This window comes from Simochromis diagramma, unplaced genomic scaffold (genome assembly GCF_900408965.1).
Source record: "Simochromis diagramma unplaced genomic scaffold, fSimDia1.1 OVJJ01000585.1, whole genome shotgun sequence".
Lineage (NCBI taxonomy): Eukaryota > Metazoa > Chordata > Actinopteri > Cichliformes > Cichlidae > Simochromis > Simochromis diagramma.
In genome coordinates this window covers 1181398-1198225 of record NW_024387398.1, presented here as the reverse complement: position 1 = coordinate 1198225, position 16828 = coordinate 1181398, and the positions used below count along the sequence as shown (strand labels likewise).

At 42.7% G+C, this 16828-nt stretch overlaps 1 protein-coding gene across 1 annotated transcript in view; it reads right to left on the bottom strand.

Annotated features, from left to right (window-relative positions):
• The window catches only part of LOC120720592 (storkhead-box protein 2-like), a 50359-nt gene extending 43725 nt beyond the window's left edge, over nucleotides 1-6634 (bottom strand). The window contains exon 1 of the mRNA XM_040010324.1: nucleotides 5659-6634. Within this exon, the coding sequence (XP_039866258.1) occupies nucleotides 5659-5995 (337 nt within the window). The 5' untranslated portion in view covers nucleotides 5996-6634. The remainder of the gene's footprint in view (nucleotides 1-5658) is intronic.
• Nucleotides 6635-16828: the final 10194 nt, after the last annotated feature.

The window sequence follows — 16828 nt, the reverse complement described above, 5'->3', positions numbered from 1 at the left end:
TATACATCACCAAATCACAACAGCAGTCACCTCAAGGAGCTTTATACTGACAGAGAGAGCCAGAGAATAATAACAACTAATGATTGAATGCAGAGTAGTGTATAAGAAAGAGAAACACTCGATGCATCATGGGAAGCCCTCAACAGCCTAGACGTATTGCAGCATAACTAAGGGAGGCTTCAGGATCACCCGATCCAGCCCTAACTATATGCTTTAAGAAAAAGGAAACAAGTAGAGATAGCGTCTGTCTCCTGAATCCAAACCGGAAGCTGGTTCCACAGAAGAGGGGCCTGAAAACTGAAGGCTCTGCCTCCCATCCTACTTTTAAATACTCTAGGAACAACAAGTAGGCCTGCAGAGCGAGAGCGAAGTGCTCTAATGATGTCTTTAAAATAGGATGGCACCTGATTTTTCTAGACATTGTATGTTAGAAGAAGGATTAATTCAATTCTGGATTTAACAGGGAACCAATGAAGAGAAGCCAATACGGGAGAAATGTGCTCTTTATTTTTAGTCCCTGCAAGTATTCTTGCTGCAGCATTTTGGATCATGGTGGTGGCAGTACCATGCTGTGGGGATGTTTCTTTTTTTTCTTTTTTTTAGCAGGAACTAGGTGACTATTTAGGGTCAGGGGAAAGATGAATGCACCAATGTAAACATCCTTGATCTGCTCTAGAGCTCTCTGGATCTCAGACTAACAGAACAGAATGACTCTAAGCGCTCTAAGCGAGGACAAGAAAGAAGTGGCTTTGGGACCACTCTGTAAATGTCCTTGACTGTCCCAGCTAGAGCCCAGACTTGAACCTGATTGAACTTCTCTGTAGAGATCTGAAAATGTCAGTGCACTAACACTGCCCCTCTAACGTGATGGAGCTTGAGAGGTTCTGCAAAGAATAATGGGAGAAACTGCCCCAAAATAGGTGTGCCAAGCTTGTACAGACTTGAGACCATTATTGCTGCCAAAGGTGTTTCAACTGAGTTTTTAACAAAGGCTTTGTATATATACATGCACAAAATGACATACAAATATATATATATATATATATATAACGTCAGGGCCGTATGTGTATATGTGTTAGAGATGGACCGATCCGATATTACGTATCGGTCTGATACTGACCTAAATTACTGGATCGGATATCGGAGAGAAATAAAAAATGTAATCCGATCCAATAAATATCAGAAAAGCACCTCACAAAACTTGCGACACGGCGTAACTCGGCTCATAACCGTAGCACTCGGAGCAGTGTGGTCACATGATAGAGCGGCTGTGAGTATTTGTAGCCTCGCTACCAAACCAGCATTTCATCTCCGAGTGATCCCAGAGAGAAGTAAAGCAAGTGTGCAAGTTCATCTCTGAATGTTTGTAAAGCGTTCCCATGTTAAGCTTAACAACCGATATACGGAGCGACTGCCTCTCTCCCTCTCCTGTTGCTACTTCAATTATGAAACTGATCAATGATCAGCTGATCGGCTTTTCTGTAGCGAGTCCGTCTCTCTTGTTTGTTTTTGGCCCACTTTGCACCAGAAAGAGGAAACCAGCAGCTGAACAACAGCAGCACGTTTAAGCTTGATAAGCTGTTGTTAGAATTTATTTAATATTACTTTCTACTCGAGGATCTTTTTCTACGCAGCTGACGGCTGGTAACTGTGCAGGGGCGGATCTAGCAAAGTTTAGCCAGGGGGGCCGATAGGGCATGAACAGGTAAAGGGGGCACAGAGACATACTTTTCTTTCTTATTCTCATTTAAAATGTCGAGCTTTTAATAATTAATTATCTGAATCTGACACCCAAAGTTTTAATCTGATGTAAAATGTATAGAAGTCCATTACTGGGGCGATCGTGGCTCAAGAGTTAGGAGTTCGCCTTGTAATCGGAAGGTTGCCGGTTCGAGCCCCGGCTTGGACAGTCTCGGTCGTTGTGTCCTTGGGCAAGACACTTCACCCGTTGCCTACTGGTGGTGGTCAGAGGGCCCGGTGGCGCCAGTGTCCGGCAGTCTCGCCTCTGTCAGTGCGCCCCAGGGTGGCTGTGGCTACACTGTAGCTGCCAGCACCAGTGTGTGAATGTGTGTGTGTGGATGATTGTGTATAGTGTAAAGCGCTTTGGGGTCCTTAGGGACTAGTAAAGCGCTATACAAATACAGGCCATTTACCATTTTACTGTATATAGTAACTGTTAAGTCTAATATACCCTAGTAAGCTATAGTACTTTTTCCTTTGGGAAGGGACGATCTGTGCAGTCTGCAGTTCTGTTGAAGAAAGATGTTGAATCTATTTAATTATTCTTGAAAAATAATTTAATTCTGTGCATTTTTTTCACACTGCATCAAATTAAAGTTGATTACGTCGATTAAGCATCATGAGGTGGGGGGTGATACGTATGACCTCTCAGCTAGGTTCTAGCCAATCATTTTACGTTTCCGAGGATAGTAGGCGGGGCCAGGTACGTACGTTCTTTTAGAGCAGAGCTACAGATTAAAAATGCCCAAGGCGAAGCGGTCAAAAGTCTGGCTGTACTTCACAGCAAAAGATGCAAACTCAGCAGCAACAAGTGCTTTAAGCTGATACTGTGATACTGTGCAAAGGAGGTAACACCTCGAATCTGATGAAACATCTGGCGACGCATAGCGTTTTTTTTTTAAAAGCCAAGAAATGCACCGTATTTGATAGCTTGCTGCGAGACCTCACACCGTGCACATCTACTGCGGGTGTGGTGCCTGTTATCGGACCCGGAGTTAGCAACATCCCCCAAAAACCCGAAGAGGAGAGTCCTGGCCCCTAGCCCTGCCAGTGTAGCAGAAATGATGAGGATGATGATGCAGCAGCAGCCGTTCTTCTCTGCGTGAGTAGCTTAATGTTGTTCGTGTGTAATTTACGTTGAGTAGGCTAACCACGTTATTACATTAATGCATGTAAGGTGAACTAGCAAACATCATCATAGCTACATGCGGCTGTCTTCTTGTTTGATGGCAGATGCTCCCTTCACCCTGGCCAAAAAGGCTAAAATGACCAAAGAAAAAGTGGGAAACAGCTGAACATGAGAGGTTTAGGACAAAGTTTGTGTTTTTTTCCATTGTTTAAGCACTGCTTCCAGCCAAGAGTGATGCCATATATGCCCCATAACTGCAGAAAAGGCTAACATTGTTATCTTTTTACAAAAAAAACAGCTGAACATGAGAGGTTTTTGGACAAAGTTTGTGTTCTCCATTCTTTAAGCACCGGCACAGTTTCAAAAGTACCGGTTTGGTACTGGTATCGGATAAAACCTAAACGATACCCATCCCTACTCGAGATGAATACTGTCAGTGCGCCTCAGGGTGGCTGTGGCTACAATGTAGCTGCCATCACCTGTGTGTGAATGGGTGTGAATGGGTGGGTGACTGGATGTGTAAAGCGCTTTGGGGTCCTTAGGGACTAGTAAAGCGCTATACAAATACAGGCCATTTACAGGCCATGAGAGGGGCCAGTTGAAAAAGCCTGGCTGTCTCATGGTAACATACAGGAGTCATCGCTCACTGTAAAGGTGACACAGAGTTCCCAAACTTCATGCATTACCACTGCATCAATCACCAACAGGCGTTACATGCAAAGGTGATCGGGCACATCATGACTCCCGTCGTGAAGATCATAAACAGCATCCGCTCCAGAGCTAAACAGCACAGAGCGTTCAAGGTGCTATTGAAGGAGCTGTCAGCTGACTGTGGTGACCTGCTACTAAATCCGGTGGCTCAGCAGGGGACGGATTTTGCTTTGTTTGTTGTCACTTTTGGGTGAAATCAGGGAGTTCATGCAATCCAAGGCGATGACACAACGCTGCTGGAGGACACTGAATGGATACTTGACCTTGCATTTTTGACGGACATTACTGGGAAACTGAACCATTTCAACTGTAAGCTGCAAGGCAAAGGTAAGACTGTTGCTGACATGATAAGTGCTTTAAATGCATTTAAAGCCCAGATGAACATCTTCTCTGTGCATGTACAGAGAAATGCACTTTCCCTCTGTGCAGATGGTGCTGAAAGACAATGCTTCTGCATCTGAGACTTTTTACAAAGTTGCAGAAAAGTACTCTCAAGACCTTGATCATTCGTTTCCAATCCATTCATGAACGTGGACACAGCATGCATTGCTGAGCAACTAAGTGCAATGTTCAGCTTTATGCTGGACAGGTGGAAATCGAAATTAGAACACAGCAAAGTGACCTCCACCTCAAAGCCAAACTTTGGGTGCCTTGTTGACACAGAAAAGTACAGTGGTGTATGCACAGCAGCTATGAAGGTTGCCAGCCTGTATGGTTCAACCTGTCTTTGTGAATCAGCCTTTTCTGACATGAACTTCATCAAGAACAAACACAGAACACGCCTCTCTGATGCACATCTGCAAGACTGAGAGCTGCAGTGTCAAGTTATACCCCAGATTGCAACACACTGGTGAACAGCAGGAAATGCCAGGGTTCCCAGTGGCAACATGGCAGTGTCACGGCAAAGCTGAATTTAATTATTGAAAAACAAACGTGTTCATTGAATGTAACATTAGATTTTTTTTAGAAAATCTGCAGATTTTGTGACAAGTTCAGTAAAATCTGAAAGTTGATTTTTGTATGTTTCATAATTGATAATCTGTGCAGACATGATGCAGTGCATGATTTGTTCAACATTGTTAGCGGCAAGTGAAAACTTTGCAGATTATTTGAAAATGTAAATACTTTAGAGATTTATAGAAAGAAAGTGTATATATGTATCTGTTTCCTACCTTCTTAAAGCATTGTTTGTAATTATTGTGAGAAATCATTAACAGAATCAGTGTCTTTACAGAGATGAATACCTTCAATTATGAATAATAACATATAATTAAAAGTAAACTGAGCAAATTTGTTATTTCAGAAGTGTAAAGTATCAAACTGGTAGCCCTTCGCATTAATCAGTACCCAAGAAGTAGCTCTCAGTTTGACAAAGGTTGGTGACCCCTGATTTACTTCCCCCTGAGTCCAGTTTACTGTAGAAGACTTCTCAGGATGAAACAGACACCCAGGGTTGGAAGCACATGCCCTGTCTGCTTTCAGTATTGCTATTCCAACCCTATTCCCAAAGAGATACAGCCCAGTTTCTCTTTGACTGCAGCTGTTGATTAAAACTGTCAATCATTATGTACTGTCTAAGTTTTACAGCATCAAGTCACTAATGAAAAACAAACTTGTGAGAAACATGTACCCTTGATCCAACACCAGCATTAAAACAAGTTCTCCAGTTTTTGTTTCAGTCTGAGCTGCCGGTCCTCTAACATGGGTATGAAGACTTATTGTAAATGCTCTAAACAACAGAATAATTCAACTCTGTCTTATTTTATCTGGGCCAAATTGTGTATCCCGAAGATGCGCGATTATAAAATATACAAAATAAGACAATAACAAAGTGTATTAGGCGAATATAAAGGGATATTTACATTTTTCTGCTAGGAGATTTAACACATCATAAGCTACTTGTCAGTTATGACGGCCCTTAAAATAAACACTGGTGCTCAAACTAAAGACATTTCCAAGTGACATAACAGGCAGTGCACATGAAAATGGCTCTCAGCGTCAAGGTGCTGTATTAAGCTTCAACAATTGTATGGGATATCATTACCATAAGTACACAAGACTAGGTGTAGAGGCCTTACCGAGGTATTTAATGGTGAATCCCCGAGGCGGATTAAGAGACCTCCGCATCCATCCCTCCCTCAGCACCTCCAGGTGGTCTTCCTTGCCTTGAATTAATAGCACATGCTCGTCAATCCATCCCAGGAAGAAAGTCTCGGACACGGCCTCTGTAATCCGCTGGTTCCATACATGATGCTGGGTATTTTCTGCTTTAAAATCGGCAAAAATCTCATAGCCGGTGTGGTGTCTCGGGAACTCGTCGCTTTCAGACACCCTGCCCCCTAACGCCTCCCCAGCCCCGACCCTGGATAGCACTATAGCCAAAGAATGGGGAGCTATCTGCAGGAAAGACTCCATTGTCGCATCGGCCTTCTAGCTCTCGGTCGAATACACTACAATCGTTTTATTCATCTCTAACAACGTCGGGCTGAACGGAAAACAAACAGTCCATGTTGGCTGGCAGTGCAGCTACGTTTTGCGGCAGCCGCATAGATTATAGTTGTATTTCATGAAGCTAGTCTGCTAGCTGCAGTTAGCTCTTTAACCTTACATGTACCCAATTTCTACATTTTAAGGTCCGTCTTCCTGTTCGGGCGGAATGTAGAGCCCCGAAACCGAACGCGAAAATTAGTGTTGATTCATCTCGAGTGCTGTCTAGCAGGAGAGGACATGATTCATTCTCGATTTAAACCTCGTTGTTGCGCCTGAGATCTAGAAATATTGCTACCTAGCTGGATGCTAACATTTTAATCAATTCACCCCGGCAACAGATGCGGCGGCGCCCCTCTTCTTAGCAACAGACAGCAACGCAGTTTCGTGGGTCAGTTGGCTTTGATTTGCCAACCTTTACGATTAAGGGCCAGGCGTAATTTTCAGTTGTCAGATGATCGTGTCGAGTCTTGCGATACGCTTTAAACAATACGTAAGAATACAGCTGGATGCAGGACTGTCTCATCCAGGTACAGTGGTGACAGACGTCGCTACGGAGCTACGCTTTAATAAGTGTGAAAACATTCTTCCGGGTACATTTTCAACTTAAGACTCTTCGTGCCACATATATATGTGGGCTAACTATTCTAAATAATTACTATTACCTTCTTAACAAATTATTATACTTGAATAATACATATAAAATGACTCGCATATAATTATACTATAGTAAATCTTTGTTCGTGACTAGTTCACTTGAAATTAGCAGTTTTGAAACACACGTTTTGTAGTAGTTCAATAGATCATTTTTATGAATTTTCTGAACGATTTGGGAGTGATTGTAGCCTCACCGAAGTAACGAGTCACAAATAACTGTGTGTGTTTTGTGTGTCTTGGCTGTGCATGGGTTATGTGCAATATGTGTGGAATATGATGAATTCTGAAGTCCTTTCCAAGCTAATAACACACACGCACACAGACACACTAACTGCCATAAAACTTGCATAAAATGTTCTTGTCCTCAATTCTTCCAAGTTTGTACACACACATGATTTGATAGCTTACACATCCCATCACTCAGTGCTGCTGCTCCAACACCTCAGGGCTGGATGTGCTGCAGCTGTCCCATAACAGACTGACCATTTAATTCAGGTGTTTTGGAGTGGGGAAACACCCCTACCTAAAACATCTAAAGCAAGCTGTCCCAAGAACCAGAACTTTGAACTGCTGCATTGCCATTATTGCCTGAAGAAAACTGGCCCAACTACACGGTGTTGCCCTGAGACAACGAACCAAAATCTGTCTATAAACAACTAAAAATTACTTCTTCAATGTTCTTAAACATGCACAGATTTTAAATATATGCTTATTTCAATTTAAACGTGCATAAAATTGATATTAGTCTCAGCATTAGCTAGCACTCTGTCATGCAGATTTGACATCTGAGAGGATTGCTCCACCCCCGAGTCAAAGGTCAAACTCTGTGCTTCTCATCATTTTACTGAAAACTGAAGTGTGTTGTGTCACAAAATAAGTAAATATGTCTTTTTTAAATTATGGGAGAGTGTAATCACAACAAGATTGGTTTAATTCCTGAAGGCAACACTGTGCCATAGAGGGTTATTAGTAATGGGTGTAAATGGGTGAATGTGGTATGCTCTATATAAGAACCAGTCTATTTACAGATTCTTCAACCTGCATTTGTGGGATTGTAAGTCAACCAGTGTGGTTGTGTTGGTCACTCTGGCAGAACCAGTGCACTCAAGCTGATGGGATTCCAGAAGCTCAGAAAAAGAGTCAGCAGCAGAATCAGCTGTTTGACACTGGCAGAGAAGATCTGGCAGGTTTTCAACCCACATACTCAACCCTACTCTTTACTTTTGGTCCTAAGTTTATTATTCAAGTCAAGGGTAATCATTTATTTACATGGGCTGTTCGGTTGAGTCATTCATCTATCTCTCTCTCTCTCCCTCTCTCTCTCTCCCTCTCTCTCTCTCTCTATCTCTATCTCTCTATCTATCTATCTAGATAGATAGATAGATAGACAGATAGATAGATAGATAGATAGATAAACCTGTTAATTTAAAATTAATTCTGCACGTCACATTTTTCCTCCCTCACATAAGAAACTTCCCTGTTTAACACAGAAAAGGAGAAAAAATAAGTTGCAAATAAGAAAACAAAAAAAGTTCATTTCAAAACAAAGTGCTTGAATTATCTGGGAGGCAAAACTTAACATCTTCTGCAACACAGGGACACTGATCGGGAGTTGCTGAGGGGACAGTGTGTGATTGGTGTACCACCACATGGCCAGAGGGAGGAGCAGTTTGCAATCTCAGGTCAGGGAGAAGGGGAGGTTGGAGGTTGTGGCTGATAAATCTGAGGGGCTGATGAGAGTGTGAGGCTGTGACCCTGAGCGTTTCAGCATCTCTCAGGTGTGGATGTTGAAAATTTAAAGGGCAAAGGAGCTGATAATGCAGGTTGCTGATGGAGCTGAGGCTGTGCAGGTACGAGACAAGCACCTGGTTTGTTCCCACCTTTGGGGACAGGTGCACTGTAAGACCTGAGAGGATTGTAATGAACAATTTGAGACCTGACCTGCTACAAAGACCAAGAAGCTTATCGTGGACTACAGGAACTCCAGGGTGGAGGGCACACCCAGCAGTTTGATGGGACAGAGGTGGAGAGAGTCAGTGGTTTCAGGTTCCCGTGGAGGAATAATTTGTTATTTGCAGGTCACTCTGGAATGGTTATTTGGTGGCTGCACGAGTTTATTTCTCTTTACTTTTCACGTCTCTTCTCTTCTTTGTCTGTACTTGTTATGTCTGCTTTGCCTTCAGTGCTGGAATTTATCACATAAACATACAGCACAGACACACAAACACACAAACACACACAGCAAGCTTCATGCCAACAACAGCCTCGGCCCTCCTGATGGTCAGTCTGTTTGCGTCCTTTGCTTTGACGCCTGCACCCCAGCACGCCACAGCAAAGACGATGGTGCTGCCAACAACAGGCTGATAGAACATATGGAGCAGCTGCTGCAGACACTGAAGGATCTGAGCCTTCATAGAAAGTAAAGCCGGCTCAGAGCCTTTGTGGAGGCAGCGTCCGTGTCAGCAGACCACTCCAGCTTGTGATCCAGTTGATCTCCCAGATACTTGTAGGATGTGACTATTTCCACATCAGTCCCACTAATGCAGACAGGAGAGGGTGGTGCCCTGTTTCTGCCAAAGTCCACCACCAGCTCCTTTGTTTTGGCCACATTCAGCTGCAGGTGGTTCACCTCACACCACCTCATAAAGAGACCAGTCCGTCCTCTGTACTCCTCTTCCCGTGTCCACACTTCCAATAATGGCCGTGTCATCAGAGGATTCCTGGAGTTTCTGTGATGTGCTTGAAGTCGTCCGTATGGATGGTGAAGAGGAGAGGGGACAGCACAGTTCCCTGGGTGCTCCTATGTTGCTGTTCAGACTCTCTGACACACAGCTCTGCAGTCTCACAAACTGTGGTCTGCCTGTCAGGTAGATCCACTGGACCAGTGGAGCCTCCACCTGCATGGACTCCGACTTCTCCCTCAGCAGCACGGGCTGGATCGAGTTAAAGGCGCTAGAGAAGTCCAAGAACATTATCTGAACTGTGGTGTTGGGTCGAGGAACACGCTCTCTGCAGCACATGTATCACTGCATCATCCACCCCCAGGTGGGGCTGGTATGCAAACTGCAGAGGGTCCTGTGACTAACTCTCCAGGGTGAGTAAGTTGCTAGTTGTTACACTACAAACGTAAGAGACAGTCTATTTTTTCCTGTTATTATTTAAATCAGTGTGGTGGTTGCATTTGGTTACCCATAGGTGTGTGTGGGACCATGCAGACAGCAACATATGTTCGTATCATCACACACACCACAGCTGTGTGCATCCTTAATGCCTTGTTGTAGGAGGTAAGTGTTTGCCCAGACTGTGTTCAGTAAGTTCAAATCATCACATTACTGGTACACTGGTACAGCACATGTGGGTGGAGTTCTGGTGTGCAAGCTTCCCAAGCAACAGTGGTGTTGTCACGGTGAGCTGTGTGGCAGGCAGAGGTTGGACCCAAACGCAGGACTCAGAGATGGGAGCACTAGAAACAAAACCAACATTCAAACTCGGAAGGATGATCTAAACTGGGAGTTCATGACGCGGCATGACATAACCTGACAAAACATGACGGCCGAGAAACACACAACTAATGAGGAGGATGCAACAACTGGCAGGGGATAACACAGGGCTTGAATACAAACTGGTGTGATTAGGGAATGAGACAGGAGGGAGACACAGCTGGGACAATGCAGGCATGATGAGGCACGGGGACACAACACTGAAACTGTCACGGCTGGGGCAGCAGCCATGTGATGTGTGGGACTCGAATGCAGCACTTACTGAGATGCGAGGGTGGTTTATTATAAATGACTCGTGAAGTGTCCGCAGCATACCTAGCAGTGTCCTGTTGAAGCGCTCTGCAGGATTGGCCGGTGGGTGGTACAGAGAGGTACGAGAATGGCTGATACTGCAGTAGTCTTGGAGCTTGGGAAACCAAAGTTCATGATAAAGTCATCAAAGAGCTTCTTTGTCCCAGTCTTTCCAGACTTGTCCTTTGTTGCGTATGTCCGAGCATATTTGGTGAAATGATCCACGACTCCGAGTATGTATTCCTCACCTCCTTTGCATTCATCCAAATGCAAACAGTCAATGGACATCATCTAAAATTGTGCAGAAGTCTCAGTGCTCTGAATTGGTGTTCTGGTTATTTTGTTAGGCATCTTCTTCTTTATACAGCGACACACCTGAGTGACAGAGTGCTCCACTTCCTGCCTCATTGTAGACCAGAAGAAGCGCTCCCTGGTGAGAGCGACCATCCTATCTGCCTCTAAATGTCCCATCTCCTTGTTTAGGTGTTTGTAGATGATGGACTTTAAATGCAATCTCCGTCAATCTACAAATGGGGCCACTGCCAGAGAAGGTACCTGACTGCCTCACTCTCCACCATCTTGTCTTTATGATCTTTTCAGGGACAACATTCGATTTATGGCTACATCTGCATTCTGGGCATCTCTGATGTCGTCAACTGCAAAAGGCTGAATTGTTTCTGAGATGATGCCTCCTTCTGGCAATGCGTCGACATTACAGGTGACAGGTGAGACCCAGCTCACCTCTCCTGTTTTCTCTCTCTCTAGATCCTTCCCAATATGGCATCCTGCTGGCATTCCTCTGCATTCCTGCATGAATGGGCTTTCCTCTTCTTGATAAGAAATCTTGATTTGCTGATCCAGGACTGTACTTGAGGGTGAACCGATAATCTGCCAACTGTGCCACCCAGCAGTGTCCAGCTGCATTAAGTTTTACTGACTTCATGACATATGTTAAAGGATTATTGTCACTGAGGTGCATGAAACAGATATTCACGAAAGCGTTCTGTTATGGCCCGTGTCAGCGCCAGGAATTCTAGGTTGGCAGAATGTAGCTTGTAGTGTTTTTCTGCAGCTGTCAGTGTCTGCGATCCATCGCCTATGACTCTCAGAGCAGCCCCTTGATGCTGGTACAAGACTGCACCCGAGCCATCCTCAGAAGCATCTACATGAAGAACAAATGGTTTCTCTCTGACTGGTGGATTTGTCAGCTGGTTTGCTATTTTGTTGAGTGTCTCTTGGTGAATTGCCATCGACTGGACTGGATGGGGTGGTGGCAGCTGAGCAGATTTGCGGTGACACCCCTTACTCTTTTCACTCTGCTTCTGTTCAGACTTAGGCTTTGCTAAGAGTTCATAGACGGGTTCGGCTGTCCTCGAGAAGTCTTGTATATAGGGTCTAAGGAAACCCAACAACTTTCTCACCTCTCTCACGGTCGATGGTGTCTCATGTTTCAGCTTCAGCTTCTTTGGGGTTCATCTTGTGTCCCTCTGAAGAAACTACCCGCCCCACATAGTAGACTTCCCGTTTGAAAAATCACACTTCTGTGGCCTCAGTTTGATACCCCATTTTCTTTGTCGCTGTAGCACTCTCCTCACATTTTGGATGTGTTGCTTGAAGCTGGAGCTGAAGCTGAAGCATCATCCAAATATGGGACACAAACTTCATCCCTGAGGTTTCCCAGACATCCCTTCATGTAGCGCTGGAGCCCTGCTGGGGCATTAGTAAGGCCAAATGGGACCCTCACCCATTGACGGAGTCCTCATGGTGTTATAAATGCGGTGCAGGGTCTGCTTTTCTCAATCATGAAACCCTGGTGATGAGCCTTCCCCACTTTTGACTGAGGAGGAGCTTCTTCCCGCAGGCGATACGGTCTCTCAGTCACACCACCACACAGTACTGACCCACACATACAGTTCTTACACACACACTGGACTTTCTGGACATTGTTTTCACTTCATCACTTAAATCACTTTAAGCATATTTGCACTGCACAAGACATAATGTGGATTGCACAACACTGGACATTATATTCTTCATTTCCAGTTAATACTTGTACAGCTGCTGTTATTGTGTATATATTTATTTATATTTCTTCATACATTCTTATATAGTTCTATATTGTGTATTTTGTTGTACAGTTATTTCATTTTCAACTTTAATTTATATATTTTATCTTATTCTCCCAGTTAAATTTACCCTTCATTCTAATTTGTGTTGTACAGTTATTTCATTTTTAACCTTAATTTATATTTTATTCCTTCCTAGTTAAATTTACCCTTTTTAATTTTTCATATTTATTTCCTATCTTATTCATAGCCTTTTCCTTTTTTGTTTTCTTTAGGTCACGAGCAGTTGTCCAAGCATTTCACTACATATCGTACTGTGTGTGACTGTGTACGTGACAAATAAAATTTGAATTTGAATTTTTGGATCCAGTATGTTTGTCCCGTATGTTTGCTTTAACTTCCTGATAAAGGTGTCTGGGGATTGCATTATATGTCCTTTGCACAGACACATTGTCTTTTAGCTGTATATTCAGCTCTAGAGCTTTAATGCATCCTGGCATCTTTTGCCTACCTGCTATTTGCTGTTGTTTACCGGCGCTTTGAGGCTGAACAGATCTGTTAGCTCCTCCCCTTCAGTGTTAATTGTGATTTCAATCTTACTTGAATTAGCTGAGCACTTTTTCCTACGACAACCTGATGCCCAGTGTCCCTTTCTGTACTCGACGTTTGACACTGCTGGCACTGTCTAATGTTTGTGCTCCTAAACTGTGATTGGTTTGTCAGGCGATTCGCCCTCTCTCGTTGGCTGAGGTTTAGCGGTCTGCTGAAGACTTGCAATGTGAGCGGGTTCTGCAGAGCCTCACAAATAACCTTACTGCCTCCCGAAAAATAGTAAAATTAAAATAATTCACTGAAAATGTGTCCAAAAATTAAACACAGTTAAATGCGTATACTCCTTAAAGATTTTCCAAAGACTCATGAAATGTCAGTTTTCTAAACACACCTAGATCACAACAACGGCAACAAAGACTGAAATATCTAAAATGGGCAGTAACAGAAGTGAACTCAGAGGGCGATGTGAACACGAGCACATGAGAAGACAAGAAAGGCTGAGGTGAACTATTTGCCACCTCACGCACAAGGAAAGTTTGGAAAAGGAAAGACTGCAACTTCTTGACGAAGTGGAGAAGAGGAACAAGTATCGGATCATCAGTGAAAAAATGCCCAAAACATTCTCAAATCACAGACAGGAAGTCGTTAAACTGGCATCACCTGTGAATGACTGCAGAGGTTGATGGCCTGCACTTTTTGATGCAGCACAGGTGATTTTATTAAATAATTTATAGGATAACTTGTAATTTGTATTTTTCATTAACACGTTGTACAGTTTAACTGTGTCTTGTTTTATACAGATAAATGACCACTAACCACGTTAGCTTGGAAACAAACAGAATAATGTCCTTAGCCTCTTCCAAAAACAAAGACCAACCAGGAACACGCTGCAAGAGGTAAGAAAAAAGTGAATATAACTGATAATTCACCTTTGTTGTTGTACCATTATTCGTTATCTCTGGAGCATTGTTGGCATGAACGTCGGAGGTGGACGGAGTAAAAGTTTGCTGAAGAAAACACTCACAGTATATTTTTATGTTTTCGCTGTGTGGTCTGAGTCAAGAATATAGTGACATATTTGTAACTTAATGGGTGACTGAGACTGAAGAGCAAAACTAAAACTCAGATTTTGTACTTCTAGGTGAGATGAGAATATGTTAATTTAACGTTTGGTCACATTGTTGCAAACTATTTCTTTGCAAACTAAGGTGAGTAAATTTGAGTAGATACGTGTCACAGATAATTTGAGGATACAATAAAGTAAGTATTGGTGATATTACGGATAACGTGGGTAGAATAACCTGAGGTGTTACAAGTATCTTCATCAACTCCACAATAAATGTTTATGAGGAAGTTACACAAACACATTAAAGAGGGTGGATAGGAGCTTTTCATGGTTTACACATCATTATAAGGCTTGTCCACAGGTGGCTTTTCACATATCTTATGTATAACAATTGTAGTTGAATCGTTAGAACACAATTCAACAAAAAGTGTTTGAAATAGTCTCTAAACTGAGGTGACATTTACTTTCAGTCAGCTTATCCGACTGCTAGCAAAGGGTGCATAGAAGGCAGTAGGATACTTTTAACACAGATCTGAGTTGTAAAGATTGAATCTTTTATTTGTTTAAAAAATACATTTCAAAATCAACAAGTGGCAAAACGCAGGTCACATAAATGTAACATTTTTTGCTTCTCCTAGTGTGCTGTAATACTTAAGATTTGTTTTTCTGTTTTCATTCTCCAGAGTTCGGTGGAAACGAGGAGCGAGAGAGAGCTGCCTGGTGCTGTATCTGAAAGAGAAAGAAGAGGATCTCTGAAGAGAACAGTTAGTAGGTAAATCTCACTTTGTTTTGTGATTATATATTTTTAAATGGCACTGTCATGATGTGCTGAGTATAGGACCCAAATGCAGAACTCTCAGAGACGAGACTGAAACTGAAGAAACTAAGAACCACGAACTGGGAAAACCACACAGCAAAATGAGGGTACAACGCACCACGGAAAACACAGGGCTTAAATACACACTGGAACAAACAGGGAATAGGAGACAGGAGGGAAACACAGCTGGGAGAAATCAGGGCTAACGAGACAAGAGGAAGCAAAACCAGACACACTGCACACAGGACAGGGACTATCAAAATAAAACAGGAAGCACACGACAGACACAGAAACACAACTTGACACTGAACAAAAGGGACACAGGAGCAAAATCCAAGAACTAGAAATGACAGAACAAAGAACTAGAGAGCTAAAAATAAATACCGGGAAAGAAACCTAAACACTAATAGTGACAACAATGATGAAGTCTAAGATCAAAAAACAGAACGAAACCCAAAACACTGGGTCACCGACTCAGGACTGTGACAGGTACGTAAAATACTGACGTCTCCTTTTGTCCTGCGTGGCAGGATGGTGAAGAAGTTCCCAGAAGACGTGGTAAACATCGCAGTCACCAGTTCAGTCAGTCCGAAGCTGGAGGACAGCATCTCAGAACAGTGAGAAGACGGAGTGAATGGGTGTGTTTTAGGTTTTTAGCTTCTAAACTTTGTAATTAACTGTTTAATCAGTTGGAAAAGTGAAATGTCTGTGTGTGATTTTACAGAAGTTACTTTAGTAACTTAAAACTATTTGGATATTTGTGAGTGGGATATATGTAAAAAAGTAAGTTAGAGCAACTCAGCTAATGTAATGTGTCAACTTAATATTACCAGAAAATCTAAATCAATATGAGGTTGTTCAGCTTAATTATGCTTTCGGTGGTCAAAGTAAAACATGTTGGTTTGTTAAACCAGTCGAGTTTGCCAAACCTAAAAATTACTTGCTGGATTTATTGAACAACACTGAGCTGAGTGGAAACTTTGGGCACATTTTTTTAAGTTGAGCCAACAAAACATTTTATAGAGTGTAGAAGATGATGTTGTAAACTTGTGCAACATGCAGTGGTTGGATCACCAAACAGTGTTGGTCAAGTTACTTGAAAAAAGTAATCAGTAACTAATTACTGATTACCTCCCCCAAAAAGTAATCCCGTTACTTTACTGATTACTTATTTTCAAAAGTAATTAATTACTTAGTTACTTAGTTACTTTTTAAAAACACAATTTACAACCTGAATAGGTGATGAAGCGATCGATCTTTCAGCCCAATTCTGCACTTCTTTCTGTGTGCTGTAGTGAGTGGACATCCAAGCCTTCTTGATTCCATAATCGAACACGGCAAAAATGATCAGAATAAAAGGCAGAACATACAAAACCAATCTGCAGGTTTGCAGTCTGGGCAGCGGTCCCCTGGTGTCTCTGCTGGGAATTTCCACTGTGGACATCTCATCTCACAGAAGGAAAAGGGAAGAACCCTATATAGAAAATGGTACATTTAGTGAGTTTTTAAAACTTTTTTTCTTTTAAATTAAAACCTCTTGAGACCCAAAGCTGCCGGTAGCGGGGGCAAAGGGGGTGAACTGTAGTTGAACACTATTGGCATGTGTGGTGTCCACAACAACCTCAGAATCGCCACTAAATGCTCATAGAAACCATTTCATCCAAACTCAGCAAAAACAAGTGAGCTAAACTTACAGCCCAGATTCTATTTAGCTGAAAGAGTTCAGAGTTCAATTCAGTTTTTTTACACGGCGCCAAATCACAACAGCAGTTGCCTCAAGGTGCTTTATATTGTAAGGTAGACCTGCAATAA